The 24,201-nt window shown below is 34.6% G+C and overlaps 1 protein-coding gene across 4 annotated transcripts in view; it reads left to right on the top strand.

Annotated features, from left to right (window-relative positions):
* The window catches only part of LOC125252949 (complement factor H-related protein 1-like), a 64,625-nt gene that overhangs the window by 39,741 nt on the left and 683 nt on the right, over positions 1–24,201 (top strand). Inside the window, exons 1-6 of one of the 4 annotated variants that reach the window (XM_048166653.1) lie at positions 17,980–18,117; positions 18,274–18,337; positions 22,720–22,911; positions 23,211–23,402; positions 23,497–23,673; positions 23,991–24,170. In XM_048166653.1, coding sequence (XP_048022610.1) covers positions 18,094–18,117; positions 18,274–18,337; positions 22,720–22,911; positions 23,211–23,402; positions 23,497–23,673; positions 23,991–24,170 — 829 coding nt within the window. In that variant the 5' untranslated portion in view covers positions 17,980–18,093. Of the gene's footprint in view, positions 1–17,979; positions 18,118–18,273; positions 18,338–22,719; positions 22,912–23,210; positions 23,403–23,496; positions 23,674–23,990; positions 24,171–24,201 lie in introns of those variants that run through there. The other 3 variants (XM_048166663.1, XM_048166682.1, XM_048166673.1) reach the window with 3 other exon arrangements.

Consider the following 24,201-nt stretch of genomic DNA (forward strand, 5'->3'; position numbering starts at 1 on the left):
TGCATGATGGGAGCCATGGATGCGTTTTGATTGGTGGCTCCCATCATGCACTGCAACATGAAGCACTTTGTTTGATTGTCACCATTGTTGAGGGTCATATGCTGATTCTTGATGTCTGTGTGTGTTTAAAAAAAAACCAAATGTACTCTACAAACACAAAGTTTGAGCAGCCAGAGATAAATTAATGTTAATAAATAGAGTCAAGAGCCCAGCTAAAGGAAATGCTTTTCACCGTCATGGTGACTTCAAACTAAACTTTCATTAAAACATTAACATCTAAACATCTGTTCATTCTCAGTAAGAACTTTTGTTGATGTATGACAGAAATCAAATCAAACTGGTTAATAATAAGTGTAATAATTTTTAATGGCTGGAAGTCAGTTGTAGTTGTTGTGTCTCTCTCTTTTTCTCTTGTTGTTTCTTCAGTGATTCTGATTATTAACATCAGGTGTCTCCACTAATTGTCAATCATCACTCAATCATCAATCAATTATCTCATTAACTTTAACACTGCTTCAGTGTATGAGAGCAAACACATTCCACTGCGGAGAGTTATTTTAAATATGTAAGTTTTTAAGATTGTTCCTATGACTGAATTTGTTCATTAATTGTTTTAAAATGCTGGAATGTTAAACGTTTATGTATAAATGTTACTGCAGGCTTGGGGAATATCAGATTTTGTGAAGAAAACTGAAAGTTCAGTGTGCAAGAATATTAAAATGTTATTTCAAGTATTACAATTGAACAATTAAAAACAAAATTATAAACGTTATACAGTTGTCATTCTCTTTTTATTATTTACTGAGACCTGTTAAAATACAGTAATTTACAATTTGTACAGCTTTATAGTAAATAGAAACAGTGGACAATGAATTACAGGAAATTTTACAGCGTAAAGTTATATGTTTTTGATTGTATTGTAAATTATTGTATTTTTTACAGCAAAAAAATACTATACTGTAAATATGTTTACAGCAAGTTGAATGGTACTGTAAATACTGTATTAATACAGTATTTTTACTGTAAGTTCAATTTACAGTAAGTTACTGGCAAACTGCTGCCAGTAAGTTACTGTAATTTCTACAGGAAGTTTTTTACAGTGTACCACTTTTTGAAAGGGTCGATATTGTCCCGACCACGTTTTGAAACCTCTCGCGGCACGGATATGTAATACAAAAGAAACAGCTCTAGTTGATTATCAGTTTGAGCTAATAATTGGCGATCTGGCGCTAGAATGTGTTGTTTTAGAAATCATGTTGAGTGCTCGTTGTCGCTGCTATCAGAGGCGCAAATGTTCTCTTGGCGCTCGTGCACACTGAGCCGTGTTCACACGGACGAGCGCATCAATCTATCGCTCTGATGGAGAGACTCTCTATTTGTTAGGTTGAAATCAAAAACAAAATAGCTACACATAAACGTATCCCTGCTCTTGATATACAATCACTGACGAACATCTTTGGTTTTAATGAGAAAAAAAAAATCATTCATGATTGGGTTAGAACACAGAACCTCTTGCATGCTAAATGAAAATACTGCCACGAGTCTATCAGGACAACCTTATAAGAATTGCGGATCCTCGTATTTATTAACTAATGTACATACTCTCGGGACTAATGGCATATTGTATTGTAGCAGATGTAAGGAAGAAACTATCATATTAATTTACGCCACTGCAAACAGCATCCCCAGCTTCACTTATTTCTAACCAGATTGACTTGATTTATGTTAGACATCAACAAAGGTTGTTATTGAGAATTAGCAGAGGTTTTAACTGTTTCATTTGAAGTCACCATAATGGTGAATGGTTGTTCCATTAGTTGGGCTCTTCGCTCTTAATGTTCGCTTGTCTTTTCTGACTGCTGTGACAGTGTGTTTGTTAAACACATTTGCAGTAGTAATGAAAGCTAAACAAAATAACTTCAGGTGATGATGGCTGTCTGTTGATTGCTTTGTGGGCATCATGAACTGGACTGTCATTTGAATCTAATAACTGTGTTGTGCTCTTGATTCATCTACATTATAAACCCTACACAGCAGGGGTGTCTGAAAATTACTGTAAAATAATGGAAAATAAATGTCTTATTAAATGTTTTAAAATAACGGTTATTTTACATTATTTTCTGGCGCTCATGCTGCCAGAAAAGTACCGTCTTTTCACAGGATTTTTTTTACAGTTTATCTATGCTTTTTTTCTGACAGTATTTTTCTGTTTTTAAAGGGACATTTTCTGGCGCCCCTGTGTACTGTAAATATGTTTACAGCAAGTTAAATGGTACTGTAAATATTAATACAGTATTTTTACTGTAAGTTCAATTACTGGCAACCTGCTGCCAGTAAGTTACTGTAATTTCTACAGGAAATTTTTTACAGTGTAGGTGAACCTGGATCGAATTAGCGGGACTGCGTGAACTTCAATGACCTTTTATGAAACCGTTTTAGCCCAAACTCATTTGTTAGGTTAATTCAAGTCAGGTTTTGGAGTTTAATCTTCGCTTTTCTTAGCATCTTTTATGAAACAGCCCTCTGAGAGTGGTGTAACGGACAAGATGTTACCTGGGTTTATTATTGTATTTTAGCTCCATTATTATTGTTTTCCTAGTGTGTAGTGGGTAAAGCAATGGTAGTACCACTAGGAGCAGCTTGAGGGCGCTAGTGCCTGGAGGTAGCCAGCATATAAGCCTGGCCACCATAGAAGAAATTAGCTTGTTTGGTAGAGGGAAGCCTCATGGTTTTAACTCAAGCTGCCTGCTTGCTCTTTTGATTGCTCTTCTAATGTCCTTTGTTGAGAACTGAGTTTCTGCTCTACTAAAGGACTTTATTTGTGTTATGTGTCATATCATGGTGTTCATTGTGGGAGCACTTCCAGTTTAAGTCAAGCTGGTAGTGAGGCTACAGATCAAGGCCTTTACCCACATGGTGGAGGACTCCAAAAATGACGTTGAAGGATTATCTCTCATTGTCAGAGGTGGACATTCCAGGGGTCAGAAAGTAAAAGTCCTGCCATATTTTTATTCCACCCACTGAAGCATTAATGAGATAAATAAGTGATTAATTGAGTGAAGACTGAGCATTATTGAAGACACCTGATGATAACAAGCAGAATCACCAAAGGAGAAAATCACAATTTTCAAGTTACCATCATCGAGGTCAGGGTTTGTTTTAGTTGAGCTCTTGATCCTTGACTGTTTAATATTAGATTTTGTTTGGGCAATTTTAACTGTATTAAAACCAAACAGACAAGCAAAGTTAAAAGATGATCAAGTGTTGTTGGTTATGTTTTTACATAAACATTATTTGATCTGATTCACTGAACTCATTTAGAGCCCAATCTCTGAGTTAGATTTACATTGTTGATTACAGCAGCACTGTGATTCTACAGCACAAGATCAGCTTTTACAATACAATTTTTTTTTTTTTTAAGAGTTCTGATTTTTTTTTTTTTAAAAAGCGCTTATTTAAACACACAAACATCAAGAATCATCCTGTGAATCTCAACAGTGGTGGCCATCATAAAGCATGTTGCAGTGCATTCTGGGAGCCACCAATCAAAATTCATCCATGGCTCCCATCATGCATTGCTGCATGAATAAATTATGAGCTGAATTGTCTTAGTAATTTCATTTATTCTCACTATTAAAATGTTGCTGTTTTTCTGTGACTTTTTAGTAGCTTGTTTTCTAATGTTCAGAGTTGATCTGTTGATCAGAATATGTTGCTTGTCACCGTTGTTGAGATTCACAGGCTGATACTTGATGTCTGTGTGTGCCTAAAATATATTTTTTTTTGTGATAAGGACAACTTTTTTTTAAAAAAAATTCTGTATTGTATAAGCTGATCTTGTGCTGCATAGTCACAGTGCTGCTGTAATCAATAATGTAAATCTAACTCAGAGATTGAGCTCTAAATGAGTTCAGTGATTCAGATCAAATAATGATTTTGAGAAAACATAACCAATGTTACCTGATCATCTTTTAACTTTGCTTGTCTGGTTTTAATGCTGTTAAAACTACCCAAACAAAATCTAATACTAAAAAGTCAAGGGTCAAGAGCTCAACTAAAACAAACCCTGACCTCGATGATGGTGGCTTAAAAATTGTGATTTTCTCCTTTGGTGATTCTGCTTGTTATCATCAGGTGTCTTCAATAATGCTCAATCATCACTCAATTTATCACTTAATTATCTCATTAATGCTTCAGTGGATGAGATAAAAATATGGCAGGACTTTTACTTTCTGACCCCTGGAATGTCCACCTCTGCTCATTGTGGATAATAGGACTTCAAACTTTGCATCGCACTCAAATAACCTGGTGGATTTAAAGCTCATTTCATCTTCATCACATCTTTCAACTCATCAAAAGACTGGACTAAAGTTTAATTCACCTTTCTGACTCATTTAAAATACTTTCATTCATTTGACTTTGTGGCACATGTAAATAAGCTTGTGGGAGTAATAAAATAGATTTCAAGATCATTTGTTTTGTGAAGAGATTTTATCAGTACATGTCAAATCTGCTGAACCCCTCAGAGTAACATCTAAAAAAAATCAAAGGAGGTGTTACAGTGGACATGAGACAGGGTTTCTACAGGTTTCATTAAATCTAATTTAATCCTTTTTAATGCCTTTTTAATGGTACTTTTTAATTTTTTAATGCCATATATATATATGCCGCTAAATGTCAATAGATGACGACATACGGCAATTAGAAAATTCATCATGTCATTGTTGCATTCGCATTCTGCCAAGGGTCAGCCCTTTACATGTTTGCTTCTCTGCTGCTACCCTTTTGCTCACATAATATATTTTATCACAGCCAAACTCCCAATAAAATTGTTTCATCTGTATATTTTTTCTGTTTTGGTTGTCAGACAATATGAAATGGTGGTGACTGAAACATGGCCCATTAAGATTATATACAGGACTTGACATTAAGCCTTGTCATGTGGACAAGAGTAAATCGGTCACTTGTACGAGTAAAACAGTAGCTTGTCCAGAAATTTTTTTTTTTAAATTGCATTTTAAAAATGAAACTAAACCACCAGTAGGTGGCGGCAAGTAACCGTCTTATTGAGTGGGTCATTGATTCGTTTATTCAAATGGCTGATTCATTCAAGAATGAGGCAATTTGTTTTGAACATAGACATTATAATAATGTCTATGGTTTTGAATGGGTCATTTCATCTTTGACTCAACTGATTCGTTCAAAACACTGAATCATTAATGAAAACAAGGCTGAGTGTTGCGCTTTGGTACTGTTGTGATCTTTGTTTTTGTTCTATTTTAGCAGCAAAAATAGTTTCAAACAGTCAATGTTCCTTCTAAAATGTAAGTGGCTTAATATTAACTACTTGTTAATTGAACTGTTGTATGAAATCAGTGTCACGGTTTTAATCGTGATGGTAGCCTATTTAGGAAAACAGCATTCTTGTGTGGTTTTGCTTACAGTATAAAGTTATAAAAACTCCACATTTTGAATTTTTACTGCAGTATGTTTAAAGATCCCATGACATGTTACTTTTTGGATGCTTTTATATAGGCTTAAGTGGTCCCTAGTACTGTATCTGAAGTCTCTTTCCCGAAATTCAGCCTTGGTTTAGAATTTCAGCCACTACCCACACAGCAAGGGACTCCTAGGCGGATCCGCATTCAAGTCGCCAAATCCGCGTGACTGTCACATCCGTTTTGGCGCCGCCCAGAGGATCAGGTCCGCATCCGGGCGACGCCATAAATTCTACTGTCAATCAGCGCGTCTTGAGCGGACCCATGTCGGATCCGCGGACGCGCACGCGCCTTTACTGTAACGGTTGTATCAATTTGCGGGTCCCACACGGACCCTCCGGGAGGTAAGGTTTTAATCGCGGATGCGGAGCGGATGCAGCGTGGAGCCAAGGCGGGGTCCGCGATCCGCCTTCGTTGCGGATCCATCACTGCGCGCAAGTGGACTCCGATACGGGTCCGTTCGCGGCAGAGGTGGAAAGTCCAGGGCTCAGAAAGTAAAAGTCCTGCCATATTTTTTTTTCCACCCACTGAAGCATTAATGAGATAAATAAGTGATTAATTGAGTGATGATTGAGCATTATTGAAGACACCTGATGATAACAAGCAGAATCACCAAAGGAGAAAATCACAATTTTTAAGACACCATCACAGAGATCAGGGTTTGCTTTAGTTGGGCTCTTGACCATTCACTCTTTAATATTAGAACTTGTTTGGGCTGCTGTAACTGAGTTATAACAGCCAGACAAGCAAAGAGAAAATATGGTCAGGTAACGTTGGTTATGTTTTCACATAATCGTTATTTACTCTGAATCACTAAACTCATCTAGAGCCCAATCTCAGAGTTAGATTTACATTATTGATTACAGCATCACTGAGATTGCACAGCACGAGATCAGCTTTATCAATAAAATAAGATTTTTTTAAAAAAGTTGTTCTGATCAAAAAAAGAAAAGTCTGTCTTCTAGGCACACACAGACATCAAGAATCAGCCTGTGAATCTCAACGACGGTGACAAGCAACATATTCTGATCAACAGATCAACTCTGAACATTAGAAAACAAGCTACTAAAAAGTCACAGAAAAACAGCAAAATTTAAATAGTGAGAATAAAGAAAATTGCTAAGACAATTCATCTCATAATTTATTCATGCAGCAATGCATGATGGGAGCCATGGATGAGTTTTGATTGGTGGCACCAGGAATGCACTGCAACATGCTTTATTATTCTCACCATTGTTGAGATTCACAGACTGATTCTTGATCTCTGTGTGTCTAAATAAGAGCCTTTTTTCTGAGAACAACTTTTGACGAAACCTTTGAATTATTTTGAAGAAAACTAGATCTTGTGCTGTAGAATCACAGTGCTGCTGCTGTAATCAATAATGTAAACTCAGAGATTGGACTCTAAATGAGTTCAGTGATTCAGATTAAATAATGATTATGTGAAAACATAACCAACGTTACCTGACCATCTTTTTTCTTTGCTTGTCTGGCTGTTATGACTCAGTTACAGCAGCCCAAACCAGATCTAATATTAAAAAGTCAAGGGTCAAGAGCTCAACTAAAGCAAACCATGACCTCTGTGATGGTGGCTTAAAAATTGTGATTTTCTCGTTTGGTGATTCTGCTTGTTATCATCAGGTGTCTTCAATAATGCTCAATCATCACTCAATTAATCACTTAATTATCTCATTAACTTTAACACTGCTTCAGTGGGTGGAAAAAAAATATGGCAGGACTTTTACTTTCTGAGCCCTGGACTTTCCACCTCTGCGCGATACCTACGCGGTGGATCCGCCACGGAGTCCTTTTGCTCTGTGGGTACGAGCCAGTCCAACAATAGAGTTTTATTTTAAGCAGTTTTTAGGAAGATGAGAAAGTGGAAAGACTTTTTAATGTTTACTGTTCTATTATGTTGGTATTTAAAAGTTTCTGTTAATAACAACTCTTTCATGTCTTGGGAGGGGAGTGAAATTACAAGGAGAGAGAAAAATCACCTGCTTGTCAAATGGAGAATGGAGCAGCCCTTTTCCTAAATGTGAAGCTGAGACCAAAGACGGTAAAAAAAAACTCCCATTCCATAAATGTGTAGGAAGTAATTTCACATAATTATTGAGTTATTTAGCAGTGTTTACAAGCATCACTGTTGCTCATATTAAAGTAAATGCTCAACCTTGGTACATAATTCATGAGCATGCAAACCTCTCTTGACTTGGGCCAAAAAGCAACATCCTAGCAACCGTCGAGAATAACCTAGCAACAGCATAGCTACTGTAACGATGGGAGATTCAGGCAGGGGATCCAAATGCAGTGTTTTATTAAAGGTAAGCGTGGTCGTACAAGCAGGGTCAAACAGGAGCAAACAGGTACAGCAGAGGGTAGACAGAATCATAATCCAGATACAGGCAGAGATCAGGACTGGCAGATATCACTCACAGGTCGGTGTACAAAGCAAGGGTCAGGACAGGCAGCAACAGGTCAATAAACAGGAAACAGGCAGGAACGGTAACAACAAACCAGCAGACAATAAATACAGGGGAACACTCAGAAATGTCACACAGTGTAAACAAGACTTCGCGATCAGGTGGTGTGTGCGTGAGTCCTTTATAGTCCAAGTGATGTGCAAAGCTGTATGTGGCAACAGGTGATTGGTGCAGAGTGTGAGCATGTGACTGGCTGGGGGATGATGGGAATTGGAGTCCGGGAAGTGACAGGAACTGACGGTGATCGTGACAGCTACGCACTAGTATGGTGGATAATATGGATAATATATTCTATCAGCCTGGTCTCATTGTTAATGCATAGGTATTAACACTTAACTTTAAAAAAGAAAACATACATTTTTGTAGGCTTGGACAGACGCTGAAAGTACAATATGGATGTATTGGCAACATTTAAACGTAAGCATTATTATGTTTTTACAGCAAAAAATGATCAAATATTTATGAATCTTTTACATCATAAAGATACAGTATATGCTGGGTGACTCATCCTAAGTTTAAAGGGTTAGTTTGACCCAAAAATGAAATTTGTGTCATTAATTACTTGTTGTTCCAAACCTGTAAAACCTTTGTTCATCTTTGGAATCCACATTAAGATATTTTTGATGAAATCCGAGAGGTTTTTATCTCCCATAGAAAGCAACAAAATTACTACATTCAAGGTCCAGAAAGGTTGTAAAGACATTGTTAAAACAGTCGACGTGACTGCAGTGGTTCAACCTTAATGTTTTGAAGCATCAAGAATAATCTTTGTGAGCAAAAACAAAAATAACCACTTTATTCAACATTTTTTCCTCTTCCCTGTCAGCCTGCTATGCAGTTGGTACTGTACTGTATATTTCTGGTGAATTATATAGGCTAAGTGTAAAAGAAGATGTATTTTGTTCTCAAGCTGGTTTTAAGTAAACCCGAGGGCTGTTTCATAAAAGATGCTAAGAAAAGCGAGGATTAAACTCCAAAACCTGACTTGAATTAACCTAACAAATGAGTTTGGGCTAAAACGGTTTCATAAAAGGTAATTGAAATTCACGCAGTCCCGCTAATTCGATCCAGGTTTACCTAGTCAAGATAATTTCGCGTGCACGCTTTTTTTAAGCAGCCCTAGAGGTCGATCATGGATCAAATCGATCCACCATAGGAAACAGCATACGTTTTGTGCTATTTTATGCGTTTGAGAGATGGTGTTTTCCTCAGTGCATAACTTACTTTTCACAAGTTTATTCTCCATCTGTAAATGTTAGAAAGTAATGCAAATATTTCCATTTTGCGGCTAAACTTAACAGTGAACGAGCGCTGCTGCGCGCATGCGCGCTAAACAGACGGAACGCAATAGAAGCGCAATAATTCTAAAATATACATTTCGCTAAAATATTTGATGTTGGACATTAAATGTAACTTATTTACAATTTTAATCCTACAAGTAAGTACAAGTACAAGAGTTTAGATTCATCTTACCACTTAAAATTTAGTTTGTGCATATTTATTTTAATTTTTAATTTTGTGATTTTAATTTCTGCTCTTCTAATAACCACAAAGAGTACTACAGCTGCCAAACAAAACCAGAGAGAAATGTATTAATATATTTTAAAACAATTAAATATTGGACACAAAACATTTAGCCAGTAAGAAGGGAAAATCTGTAGGTTTTACACACACACACACACACACACACACACACACACACACACACACACACACACACACATATATATATATATATATATATATATATTCAGGTTGATTAGGACACTTTTTCCCAGTCATTTCAATAGCAAAAAGTGTCACAATCAACCTGAATTCACTATATATATGAGACCAGAGTATAGATTAAATATGGGCCTTGGAAAAGGCTAGCAGACTTTATTGTGCTTTGACTAATGTGGGTAGTTCCAGTGTGGACAACAACCATGCATGTCATTTCTGCAGACTGCATCTTACTCAGTTACTCTTTTCATAGTTTTTGCTGGCTCTGAAACACTCACTTGGTATTTCTCCTGCTCTTTGTCTAGCAAAATAATCACTCATCACTTAATGAAAGATTACAAATGAAGGCCTGATTGTTTCAGGTACCTAGTCACAGGTTTATTGATTTTGAATTTCTGTGTTACTTTTGCTATATTTTCACACTTAAAACAATGATTTGGTAATCCTCTTGTACTCTTCTGTGCTAAGAAATAAGGTTTACTGACAGTTCTCTCCCAAGTGCTTCCATTGTTGTCAGCATTAAGTCTGAGAATGATTCAGTGGGCTGTATAACTCTTAAGTTTTAAGAAATTACTTCTCTTTAAATGTTTTGGTTCATCATACTTACCTTTTAATAAATAAAAAAAACCACTTACACCAATATTTGTTTTTTATTTAGCACTATTTAGTAAATGTGTGTGTGTGTGTGTGTGTGTGTGTGTGTGTGTGTGTATATATATATATATATATATATATATATATATATATATATATATATATATATGTTAATAAAGTCAAAAAATTGTATGTGAGAGAGTCAGCTGTAATATCATTGTGTTCCTATTGGTCAGTGTTAGAGAAGCTCAGCTTAGCTTGACAGTTAGCCTGCTCCAGACCAGGCTAGTTTCCCAGCATAAGTTGCCAGGGTAACTGAGTTTGAACTAATTTAAGTTTGTTTTATGAAACAGAATTCGCTGACAAAAAGTCTGACTAAGTAAAATAAGCCTGGCTTGTTTTCTAATCTTGTTTTATGAAACAGCCCTCCGGCAACTCTTTAAACTCCTGGATAAACTTCAATATTTTTGTGTCCAAATGAAACACTTTTAGTTAATAGCTGTTTCCATTGGTGACATGTAACTTTTTTTATTGATATTGATTTTTTTTTACCCTTCAGAATGGCTAAACAAAAAATGAAAAAAAAAAAAAAAAAAAAAAAAAAAAAAGCTGGAGTAAAACACTGAGGTAAAAACTACGAAACATTTTGATGTTACTATCCACATTTGATTTACAAAAATATATTTTATTTTGCAGTGCAAAATTTGGGATAAAGATCCTGTAATGATTATTAGTGGATAAGTGTCTACCCAGCAGGCACCGGACGTCAATATAACGTCAGATTGATGTTGGACCACTACGTCGGATAGACGTTGCATTTTGGTTGAAAATGAAAATCTGGTTGACGTCATAACCAAACGTCAGACTGACGTCAATCTCCAATGTTGGTCAGACGTTGCATTTTGGTTGAAAATTTAAATCGGGTTGATGTCAGAACCAGAGGTGGAAAGTCCAGGGGTCAGAAAGTAAAAGTCCTGCCATATTTTTATTCCACCCACTAATGAGATAAATAAGTGATTAATTGAGTGATGATTGAGCATTATTGAAGACACCTGATGATAACAAGCAGAATCACCAAAGGAGAAAATCACAATTTTTAAGACACCATCACAGAGGTTATGGTTTGCTTTAGTTGAGCTCTTGACCCTTGACTTTTTAATATTAGAATTTCTTTGGGCTGCTGTAACTGAGTTATAACAGCCAGACAAACAAAGAGAAAAGATGATCAGGTGTTGTTGGTTAAGTTTTTACATAATCATTATTTGATCTGAATCACTGAACTCATTTAGAGCACAATCTCTGAGTTAGATTTACATTATTGATTACAGCAGCACTGTGATTCTACAGCAGAAGATCAGCTTTATCAATATAATCTGAAGGATTTCTCAAAAGTTGTTTTGATTAAAAAAAAAAAAAAAACTAAAAATATTCCATTTAGGCACACACAGACATCAAGAATCAGCGTATGAATCTCAACGACGGTGACAAGCAACATATTCTGATCAACAGATAAACTCTGAACATTAGAAAACAAGCTACTAAAGAGTCACAGAAAAACAGAAAAAAATAAAATAGTGAGAATAAATAAAATTACTAAGACAATTCAGATCATAATTTATTCATGCAGCAATGCATGATGGGAGCCGTGGATGAATTTTGATTGGTGGCTCCCAGAATGCACTGCAACATGCTTTATTATTCTCACCACTGTTGAGATTCACAAGATGATTCTTGATGTCTGTGTGTTTAAATGAAAGCAATTATTTTTTTAACTGTTAATAAAACCGTTGAATTGTTGTTTTTTTTGGTAAAGCTGATCTTGTGCTGTAGAATCACAGTGCTGCTGTAATCAATAATGTAAATCTAACTCAAAGATTGGGCTCTAAATGAGTTCAGTGATTCAGATCAAACAATCATTATGTGGAAACATAACCAACACCCCCTGACCATCTTTTAACTTTGCTTGTCTGGCTGTTATAACTCAGTTATAACAGCCAAGCAAATTCTAGTGTTAAAAAAATCAAGGGTCAAGAGCTCAACTAAAACAAACCCTGACGTCGATGATGGTAACTTAAAAATTGTGATTTTCTCCTTTGGTGATTCTGCTTGATATCATCAGGTGTCTTCAATAATGCTCAATCATCACTCAATTAATCACTTATTTATCTCATTAGTGGGTGGAATAAAAATATGGCAGGACTTTTACTTTCTGACCCCTGGACTTTCCACCTCTGCACAATTGTAAGTTAATGTTGGCTTGAGACATTGACTTGAAGTTGATTTTTTGTTACTTTACTTGATGACTAAATGTCAGTGTTTGACATTAATTTGATGTTGGCTTCAGATGTTGGCTTAAGTTTGAATTTCAGTTAGTTAATACTACAACCTAAAACCAACACGATGTCTAATGTCAAATGATTTTGGAATTTGAAATTGTTCGGGAATTACCATTATGATGGTAAGGAGACATTGGGTTTTGGTTGCCATACCTGATGACTAAATGTCAGTATTTGACGTCATTTTGACGTTGGTTTAAGACGTTGATTCGATGTTGGATTTTGGTTGGTTAAAACCACAACCTAAAATAACAAAAGATCAATGTCTAATGATGTTAGAGTTTGACGTTGAATAGACGTTACCACTTTGACGTATAGAAGACGTTGGGTTTTGGTTGCCATACCTGACGACTAAATGTCAGTATTTGACGTCATTTTGACGTTGGTTTAAGACGTTGATTCGATGTTGGATTTTGGTTAGTTAAAACCACAACCTAAAACCAACAAAATATCAATGTCAAATGACATCGGTATTGGACGTCAAATTAATGTTGTTATTAGACGTTGGTTTGACATTGAATTTTGGTTACCAGACGTCGCGACCTAAATTTAACCAAATACTAACGTCTTATGACGTTCTGTGCCTGCTGGGTATGGCCATGTAAACTGATTAAAAACAACATTAATGTTCACAAGCCTGTAACTCTGCCTTTATCATAGTTTTCTGTATGAAGATCTGCTGATCCCACTGATGTGAATGAAGATCGACAGATACGCTGCGGCATGAGCAACACACACACACACACACACACACACACACACACACACACACACACACACACACTATTTTTGTTTATCTTTGAAGCTTTACTTATTTTTGTTTTCTTTTTGGGGTAAATGTTTGATTCTAAACTGTTGTTTTTCTGAATATTTTGATTATTGAAACTTTGTTGATTGTTTGATTATTGAAATTATTGAAGTGTTTTACCAACCTTTTTTTTGTTGTTGTTGTTTATTTTGTTTTTCATTTTGAGAAATGAACTCTTACCCCCATGGATTAATAATTAGGCCTACATGTTGCACCACATCAAAGGACTTTTTTGCAGTGATCCTCTGTGTGAAAAGTGCTTTTTCCAATTCTGATATTGTACATTACAATTTGATGAGATTGAATCTTTTGTGTGGTTTTTGTTGTGAATTCCATTATATTATTTTAACATTTAATTGTGTGTAACTGGTGGTTTGAGTTATCCTGGGTCAAACAGTTAATTTAATGTGGTAGATTTGAGTCTGCCTGGCGCCCGAATTGGCAAAGATTGAGGAATTAATTTAATTAATAATTTAATTCCAATAGTTAGGGTACCACCGTTACAAGGCAATCTTTAGTCAGTGACCTAAAACAAACTTGTAATGATGGAGTGATGGATTTGCCTCTGTGTGTGTGACAGTGAATAAAACATCTCAAGAATCAGCTGTATTAATAAGCAAAAGGAAATGAAGCTGATCAAAATGAACCTTTTTTCCCAATTCAGTTTCATCTGTTTGTGATTTCTTTCAAATAGAAATACTAGGCATGATTAAGATGTGCATGTATGAAAAAAATATTTGCCTAACCCTTTTAATCCTACATTTTTTTTGCTAGATAAGTCAATGCATGTATTTTACTCATGAAACAACCCAAATAAAACTTTTATAACATTTATAATGTGAATTAATCAGTTACTAATGTATTTTTTATAGACTCAAACGAAACAGCCCTGGTCACACAAGTATTTATGCCAGCCAAGTAAAATGTTCACATGAAATCAAGACAGACTGCACTTCATTTGACAAGTGTACACTGTAAAAAAAATAAATAAATAAAAAATTGTAAAAAAAAATGGTCAATGACTGTCATCTACGGCTGCCAAACAATAACCTTAAAATTAAAGTAAAACATTCTTACAGAAAAAACACTCTTGTTTTACAGATAGATCCTGAATTATTAAAACGCATGCGCTGTAAAATGTGAATTTCTTGTATTTAACCAGAAAAAGCACACATGAATGAACATAACTATGTGTCTCTGCATCAACAACAACACAGTTACTGTCTCTGAAATAAAGGAACATGCAGCATAACACTGATGTTTTCTGACTCATCCTGGACTGAAGCACAGGCTCCACTCTTCAGCACAATGGTGACCCACAAAACAGAAACATTTAAAATCCCAACAGAACATTAAACTCTAACAGATCTCTCCAGATCTCAGTATCTTCACTTATTACAATCCACACTTTATTTCTTTTATACTAACTTTCTTAATGATAATTAACAGAGGTTTAGATATTGATGTTTTATTTATAAAATAATAAAGTTTGATGTCACCATTCTAGTGGTCAGTGTTTGCTTTAGTTGAGCTCTTGACCCTTGACTCTTTAACGTTAGAGTTTCTCTGGCTGCTTTATGGAATTCTAATACACGTTTGTACAGCAAATAAAAAAAATAAAAAAAGCAAAAGAAACTTCGCTGATAACAGAGTCTGCTCTTTGACTGAACTGTTTAATATTGATTTTAATTTCACTTGCCAATACTGCTGCAGTGCTGTGATACTATAAACAATTTTATTAAGTCATTATGCAGAAAATGTTTAGTCAAGATCATGTAAACTCACACAGACATCAAGAATCAGTGTATGAATCTCAATAAACAATAAAATAAAAAAAAAATCAGTTCCACTCTGAACATCACAAAACTACTAAAATCACAAAACAGCTTAACTGATTGTCACCATTGTTGAGATTCATATGTTGATTATTGATGTCTGTACTCCCAAAAAAAAAAAAAAGACTGAAAATATTTTCTGCGTTTTGACTTAAAAATCAGAATAAATACAAGGTTATCATAATATGATTCCACAATATCACAAGGTTACAGTAAACTATTTGCTATAACAATCATGCATCAGAGTCACACATAAAGCAGTCAGAGAAAGACTAATGTGAAGAGTCAAGGTGTCATGTGAAGAGCTCAACTAAACTAAAGCAAACACTGACCTCTATAACAGTGACATCAAACTTTTAACATCTAAATCTCTGTTAATTCTCAACAGAGGTGGACATTCCAGGGGTCAGAAAGTAAAAGTCCTGCCATATTTTTATTCCACCCACTGAAGCATTAATGAGATAAATAAGTGATTAATTGAGTGATGATTGAGCATTATTGAAGACACCTAAAGATAACAAGCAGAATCACCAAAGGAGAAAATCACAATTTTTAAGTTACCATCATCGAGGTCAGGGTTTGTTTTAGTTGAGCCCTTGACTTTTTAACATTAGATTTTGTTTGGGCAGTTTTAACTGCATTAAAACCAAACAGACAAGCAAAGTTAAAAGATGATCAGGTGTTGTTGGTTATGTTTTTACATATTTGATCTGAATCACTGATCTCATTAGAGCCCAATCTCTGAGTTAGATTTACATTATTGATTGCAGCAGCACTGTGATTCTACGGCACAAGATCAGCTTTTACAATCCAATTTTTTTTTTTTTTTTTAAGAGTTCTGATTTAAAAAAACAGAGCTCATTTAAACACACAGACATCAAGAATCATCCTGTGAATCTCAACAGTGGTGGCCATCATAAAGCATGTTGCAGTGCATTCTGGGAGCCACCAATCAAAATTCATCCATGGCTCCCATCATGCATTGCTGTATGAATAAATTATGAGCTAAATTGTCTTAGTAATTTCATTTATTCTCACTATTAAAATTTTGCTGTTTTTCTGTGACTTTTTAATAGCTTGTTTTCTAATGTTCAGAGTTGATCTGTTGATCAGAATATGTTGCTTGTCACCGTTGTTGAGATTCACAGGCTGATACTTGATGTCTGTGTGTGCCCAAAAGAATATATATATTTTTTGTTTGTGATAAGGACAACTTTTTTTTTTTTTTTTAAATTCTGTATTGTATAAGCTGATCTTCTGCAGAATCACAGTGCTGCTGTAATCAATAATGTAAATCTAACTCGGAGATTGGGCTCTATATGAGTTCAGTGATTCAGATCAAATAATGATTTTGAGAAAACATAACCAACCTGATCATCTTTTAACTTTTTCTGGTTGGTTTTAATGCAGTTAAAACTGCCCAAACAAATTCTAATATTAAAAAGTGAAGGGTCAAGAGCTCAACTAAAACAAACCCTGACCTCGATGATGGTAACTTAAAAATTGTGATTTTCTCCTTTGGTGATTCTGCTTGTTATCATCAGGTGTCTTCAATAATGCTCAATCATCACTCAATTTATCACTTAATTATCTCATTAATGCTTCAGTGGATGAGATAAAAATATGGCAGGACTTTTACTTTCTGACCCCTGGAATGTCCACCTCTGATTCTCAATAAGAGCCTGTGTATAAAACAAAGTCTGTAATATGTGAAGATGCTGAGATCTTGAGAGATCTGTTAGTTTAATGTTCTGTTGTTGCCAGTCAATATGAATCAAATCAGGAAATATCTGTAAAATAACAGTGTTTTTCGGTTTATTTAAATTAGGATATTTTACTTTAATTCTACAGGGTTTTTGGCTGCCATTCATGTGACCATTTTTATCATTTAGGCTAACTGTTTTGTTAGTTTAATTGATGATTATTTTTGTAATTTTACATACATTTGTTTGTATTTTAAGAAAACAGAAAAAAATACTGTTTAAAACATGAGGATTTTTTTTTTTTTTTACAGTGTAAGTAATTACATTTTTTTTTTTTTTTTTTGACTCTTCAAACTTTGTAGTAAATGTTGTTCACAAATGTTACCAATGGAATTAAATGGAACGTTAGTTAATATTAGCAAACAAACACACACACATACTTGTATATGTGGTTTACGGGGACATAGATGTAATAGTTTTTATACTGTACAAACTATATATTCTATCCCCCTACACTACCCCTACCCCTAAACCTATACCCATCACAGAAAACTGTTTGTATTTTTTTTTTAATTAAAAAAAAACATAGTTTAGTATGTTTTTTAAGCCATTTGGTTTATGAGGATACAGGAAGTGTCCTCATAAACCATGTTTACGTTGTAATACCCTAACCATGTAATTATATACATTTGTGTCTTCATAAACCATGTACACAATAACACACGCACCCACACACAGGTTTGTTTTTGTGAATTGGAGACATTGCATTGGCGTAATGATTTTTATACTGTACAAACTGTATTTTTTCGCCCTACACCTAAACCTACCCATCACAGAAAACTGTGCACATTTTTACTTTCTCAAAAAAAAAAAAAAACCCTCATTCTGTATTTTTTATAAGCCTTTTGAAAAATGGGTACATGGGGTAATGTCACCCTCTCCTTGTAATACCTATGTCATACCCATGTCATTATACAAATTTGTGTCCTGATATGTCACACACACACAAAAAAAGGGGTCACCCAGATACAAAAGTCCTATTTTTGTGCCAGAGAGAAGGGACAGTTTCTTTCATCTACATTACACAGACTTGCCACCGGTCTTATGAGCGTTTATGAATATATCTTTTGGAAAACAGGTAATCAGAGTTTTTCATTGGTACCAATTTGTGCAAAATACTAGAAAAATCTTTGCACTGATTTGTGTTAAATAAATTACTCCTTACTTGGCAGGCAATTCAATCGATACTATTTATTAGCCTTGTAAACTGTAAGAAATCTGTCATGTTTTACAGGTCAAAATGAAATGCGAGATATTTCTCTTTCTTCAATTAATGATCATGGGTGCCTCAACAAAAGGTAACAAAGAAACAAACTAGCTACAAGCTAAAGATAATATAACATCCATTCATATTTTGTATAAAAAATATGATATTTTTTTGTAAACAAGTGTTACATTATAATGCCTGTCTGAATAAAGTGGTTGTTGCTTTTTCCATTAGAGCTCATGTACAATAAAATCTAAATGTAGGTCTAAAAATTTAAACTATAAAATATGAGAGTTACTGATTTTATCACACCCCTAGGGTACCTTAAATATACAGTCCAGTATGTTTTTTTTTTTTTTTTTTCTTACATTTTCTTCCCTTGGTTAATATTAGCTGCTATTAAATGGCTATTTATCCAAATAAAACTATAACAGCTCAGCTATCTTTTTTATAATGGTTGAATCTATGTGCATTTGTATGGAAGTAAATTAATGCCAAATAAAAAAGCTAATAATAAAAGCCAATAATAAAAAGCCAATAATAAAAAGCTTGTTGAATTGCACTAATTGAAATAAAATATGCATTACATTAGCTGTGCTTGCATTTAGATGCATTGTATTTTTAAGGCTTGCATTTTTATGGGCTGAAATTCAACATGGTGGTATATTTAAGCTGTGAATATTTCAATTAAAAATATTTCACACACATTAAAAATTCAATCATTTATATTCACCTTTCAGATTTCATTTCCAAAATATTCATTCTCTTTAAAAATACAGCCTATAAAAATTGACTAGCAATTTTCAGTCCATTTTATTTCACTTTACAAATTCGCTTTCACAAATTCAGTGGTTCAAATTCGGCAGAAAATTCAACATTTCACATCCGGGAACTGCAGGAAAAGCAGTAGAGTGCCGATGCATGATCTCCATCTGCTGTTAGTCGACTTCACCTGCAGGTGCTGCTAGCCGCTGTTTACGAAGACCAGAGCAATGGATAGGAAGTCATCATTCATTCATAAAAAAGGATTTACAGAACTGGAGCAAGTGGTGAGTGAATGTGTGATGATTATCAGGGCCAGTATAAATGCAGAAAAGCTGATAAAGACACAAAAGCTGCATTTATGTTTAATTCAGTGTCTTTACGGCAACATAAGCGGCTCTCCAGTGAACGAGATTATAACGTTATTGCCCAATGCTGGTGTACAGATCAAACGTTAAATCTGAGGTAGACATATATTTCTCTCTGTTGTTTAGTTTCCTTAACTTTATATCGCGGCGCTGTGTTGTAATACCAGGGTTTCCCTCATACGTCATACACTCTCAGAAATAAAAGTACAAAATTGTACCTTTAGGGGTACAATGGTACTAAGGTACAAATTTGTACCCTTGTGATTCGTACCTTAAGAGAGCAGTTTTGTACCTTTGGTGACAATTTTGTAATCTCTCAGAAAATATAGTACAAAATTGTACCTTTAGGGGTACAATGGCTTGTCGATGGGGCTGTACCCTCAAAGGTACAAATTTGTACCCTTGTGATTTGTACTTTAAGAGACCAGTTTTGTACCTTTGGTGACAATTTTGTACCTTTATTTAACAGTACAAAAATTGACCCTTCAAAAAGGGTACAAAATTGGCTTTGACAGCGTACAATCATTGACTATAATGAGATATATATATATTTTACACACACACACACACACACACACACACACTGAATTAAAACCAGAATTTATTAAATCCTTTTCATTTTCACATTTTACAACATTTCATTTTAAACACATTTTTAAACATTCCATATGAGTCCATCTTACCGAGTGTTAAAAAGTAACACTGAAGCAGTGTTAAAGTTAATGAGATAATTGATTGATGATTGAGTGGTGATTGACAATTAGTGGAGACACCTGATGATAATAAGCAGAATCATTGAAGGAAAGAGAGAAAAAACGTCTTAATTGATGTTTTATGGAATGTTTCATTTCAAGTCACCATGAAAGAGGTCAGCTTTTGCTTTAGTTGGGCTCTTTTTCTCTGATTGCTCCAACTCTGTGTTTGTAAAACACATTTGTAATAGTCAGAGAAAATAGGATCTGGTCACAATATAATTTGATGATATAATCATCATGTGATGGCATGATGTCATTTATAGTCTAAATCTCTGACTGTGTATTTGTGTAGCTTTAGTATTAATGATTGTAATCCTGTGATTTTACAGCTTGAGATCTGACAATAGTATGATTTTTTTTTCTTTTAAGAATAATACATTATGAACTGAAGCTTCAGTGTTTAAACACACACAGACATCAAGAATCAGCATATGATTCTCAAGAACGGTGACGATAAATAAATACAAAATACTGACAAACAGATCAAGCTACTGTCACAACAAAACAACAGAAAAATAAAGCAAACATGAACAATCTACGAAAATTACAGGACAATTCAGCTGCATGATTTATTCATGCAGCAATGCATGATGGGAGCCATGGATGAGTTTTGATTGGTGGCTCCCATCATGCACTGCAACATGAAGCACTTTGTTTGATTGTCACCATTGTTGAGGGTCATATGCTGATTCTTGATGTCTGTGTGTGTTTAAAAAAAAAACCCTTCAGATTATAAAAGCTCTGCTGGATCTCAAGCGGTAACAGATTTACTATAAAGAAATAATATAACATCTATATCACCAGTTAATGCTGGATGTCACCAATGAATCTGACCATTTCACATTGAGAAAACACAACCATTATGACTGTGCTTCCCAAAGCATTGTAAACCTAAATTGATCAACTTTGGCTCACAGCACTTTTGGGAAACACAGCTCAGGTCATAATTTCTCTGGCCATAACAAATGTGCTCTACAAACACAAAGTTGGAGGAGCCAAAGATAAATTAATGTTAATAAATAGAGTCAAGAGCCCAACTAAAGGAAATGCTTTTCACCATCATGGTGACTTCAAACTAAACTTTCATTAAAACATTAACATCTAAACATCTGTTAATTCTCAATAAGAACTTTTGTTGATGTATGACAGAAATCAAATCAAACTGGTTAATAATAAGTGTAATAATGTTTAATGGCTGGAAGTCAGTTGTAGTTGTTGTGTCTCTCTCTTTTTCTCTTGTTGTTTCTTCAATGATTCTGTTTATCATCATCAGGTGTCTCCACTAATTGTCAATCATCACTCAATCATCAATCAATTGTCTCATTAACTTTAACACTGCTTCAGTATTACTTTTTCACTTCAATGTTACTTCTTCAGTGTGTAAAATATATATATCTCATTATAGTCAACAATTGTACGCTGTCAAAGCCAATTTTGTAGGGTCAATTTTTGTACTGTTAAATAAAGGTACAAAATTGTCACTAAAGGTACAAAAATGGTCTCTTAAGGTACAAATCACAAGGGTACAAATTTGTACCTTTGTACCATTGTACCCCTAAAGGTACAATTTTGTACTTTTATTTCTGAGAGTGTAGGATTCCCCTGCCATCAGGACATATAAAACTCTTAACACAGCTTAATGGACTCGTACAGTAATATAAAAGACCAAACTCGCACCTTATTGGTGATGTAGGTTATACATAGGCTCCAAGAAAGCAGATACTGGCATAAAGTTGGACGCTGAACGTTTGATATTCAAATTTAGGGACCGTCTCTAAAGTTATGTGATTGGTATTTACGTTTCTACCTCCAATAGCGTTTAGGGTTTTTAGTGCAATCAGCTTGGTGAAATTAAAAATACATCTTCGTGTCTGTGACAGACGGTGTTTACGGAGCATGACTGATGATCCAAAATAGCCTAAGTTGACTATTAAAAAGAAAAACATCAATACACAAATAAAATATATTGTTTAAATTATTATTGCCTTTAGTTATTATTTTGGAATGAATGTAGAAATGATTAAAACACTAACTTGATGAGATTGACTTGGTTCTGATAAACAGAACATTTATTACAATACATTGTTAATGTAAAATTACAAAATAGAATTATCTTTGGTTTCTTTTTTTTTCTTTTTTTTGATGTACTGTAACGTAATGTTAATTTAACAAGGAAGATGTGTCAATGTTAAGAGTAATGCATGAATTTACATTGATTCATAAATAAATAAAAAATGTGCCTCCTCATTTCAGAACACCACTGCACGCCACTGATCTAAATGCAAGCACAGCTAATGTAATGCAGATTTTTTTTTCAATTAGTGCAATTCATTAAGCTTTTATTTCAAAAACATTTGGCATTAATTTACTTCCATACATTTCCTATGTTATATTTATCCTTGTGATCTCCTGAGTGTTCCGATTTTGATTTAATGAAGACTGATTATTTGTTTATCACCATTGTCATGCATTTACTAAAGCAACAATGTGTTACAATATGCATCCCACAACACAACATCATTGTTAATATATGGTTGTTTGTTCCAAAATACAATAAAACTAAAACTTTATTTGCTTCTTTTCCACAGAAGTTACCTGTGAGGGTGAACAACTCCTCAATGTTGACATAGTAGTTGGATATCCAGGTATTGCTCCACCTTATAAACCCGGACACATTTTAGTTTTCCGATGCACAGATGTGAACCTAAAGATGTACGGCCAACGAACAATTGAATGCCTCTCAAGTGGAAAATGGGATAACCCATATCCAAAATGTGGAGGTATGAAGACATTTACATGTAAATCTTAATCACATTCAAATGTAGTCAATAACATTTGAAAATGCTTAAATAGAAGTAAAGGTAAGGGCATTGGGGTTTTCTCTCATGATTGCACCAGTGAGAGATTACTAATAAGGAACATGGTTTAATCATTTACGAAACCTTTTGTAAATGAATCTTCTTACTTCACAAGTTAAATCTGATTTAGATATATTTCAGTCAATGGATAAATAATGTGGATGGAAAAAATAAATCCAGATGGAGGAAACTAAAGTGACCATCATTTCTTCTTTCTCTAGATGTAACATGTTTTCTGAACACAACAGAGATCAACATCAAAATAGAGCGATTCCCAGATATTGAGGGACCAATCAAACCTGGACACAAGTTGACATTTTCATGCAATGGACAAGGGCAGAAATTAAAAGGACAGAGAGAAATCACCTGTCTGTCAAATGGAGAATGGAGCAGCCCTTTTCCTAAATGTGAAGGCAAGGATTGGACAGATTTTTTTATTTTTTTATTTTTTATTTTTTTTGACGTGAGGGACGCTAAACTGACCAGGTTTTTCTTGTTTCTGTTTAGAGGTAGTATGTGTTGCAAACCTCACAGGGAAAAAGATCATTGAGTCCGAAGTTGCCATCATACCTGGACACACATTAAATCTTGCATGTGATGGACAAGGTCTGGTTTTGAAAGGACAGAGAGAAATCACTTGCCTGTCAAATGGAGAATGGAGTAGTCCATTTCCAAAATGTGAAAGTAAGACCACAGAGGGTATAGCCTATAAATATAACTTATGCAAAGTGCTAATAACTGATTTTTTATATGAGAGATGCTTTAGCATTAGGGACTTGAACAAAAGATTAATACTACCAACTTTTATCAATCAGTGTTTCAACACAGGTCATTAAGGTCATTTTTTAAAATCCTGCTCGATTTATCTCTGTGCATTAATTTGAAAATCTATTCTGTTGTTTAACACCATAAAAAATACATCTTGCTAATACAGAGATTGATTAACAAAGCATTTTTAAAAAGTCAATGAAAATCAAGAGATGTATTTGCTTTGCTTTCAGTGAGAACTGAATGTGGGCCACCACCAAACCAGGAAAATGCAGATACAACAGAAATACCAAAAAATGAATACAGTTATGGACAGAAAGTTGAATACATGTGCTTTAATAAATTCACAATGTTAGGCTCCCCCTACTTGATCTGTGCGCAAGGCGAATGGAAAGGATATTTTACATGTTTAAGTAAGTATGGACAAGCTACACCACACATTTC

The sequence above is a fragment of the Megalobrama amblycephala genome, linkage group LG2 (assembly GCF_018812025.1).
Source record: "Megalobrama amblycephala isolate DHTTF-2021 linkage group LG2, ASM1881202v1, whole genome shotgun sequence".
Lineage (NCBI taxonomy): Eukaryota > Metazoa > Chordata > Actinopteri > Cypriniformes > Xenocyprididae > Megalobrama > Megalobrama amblycephala.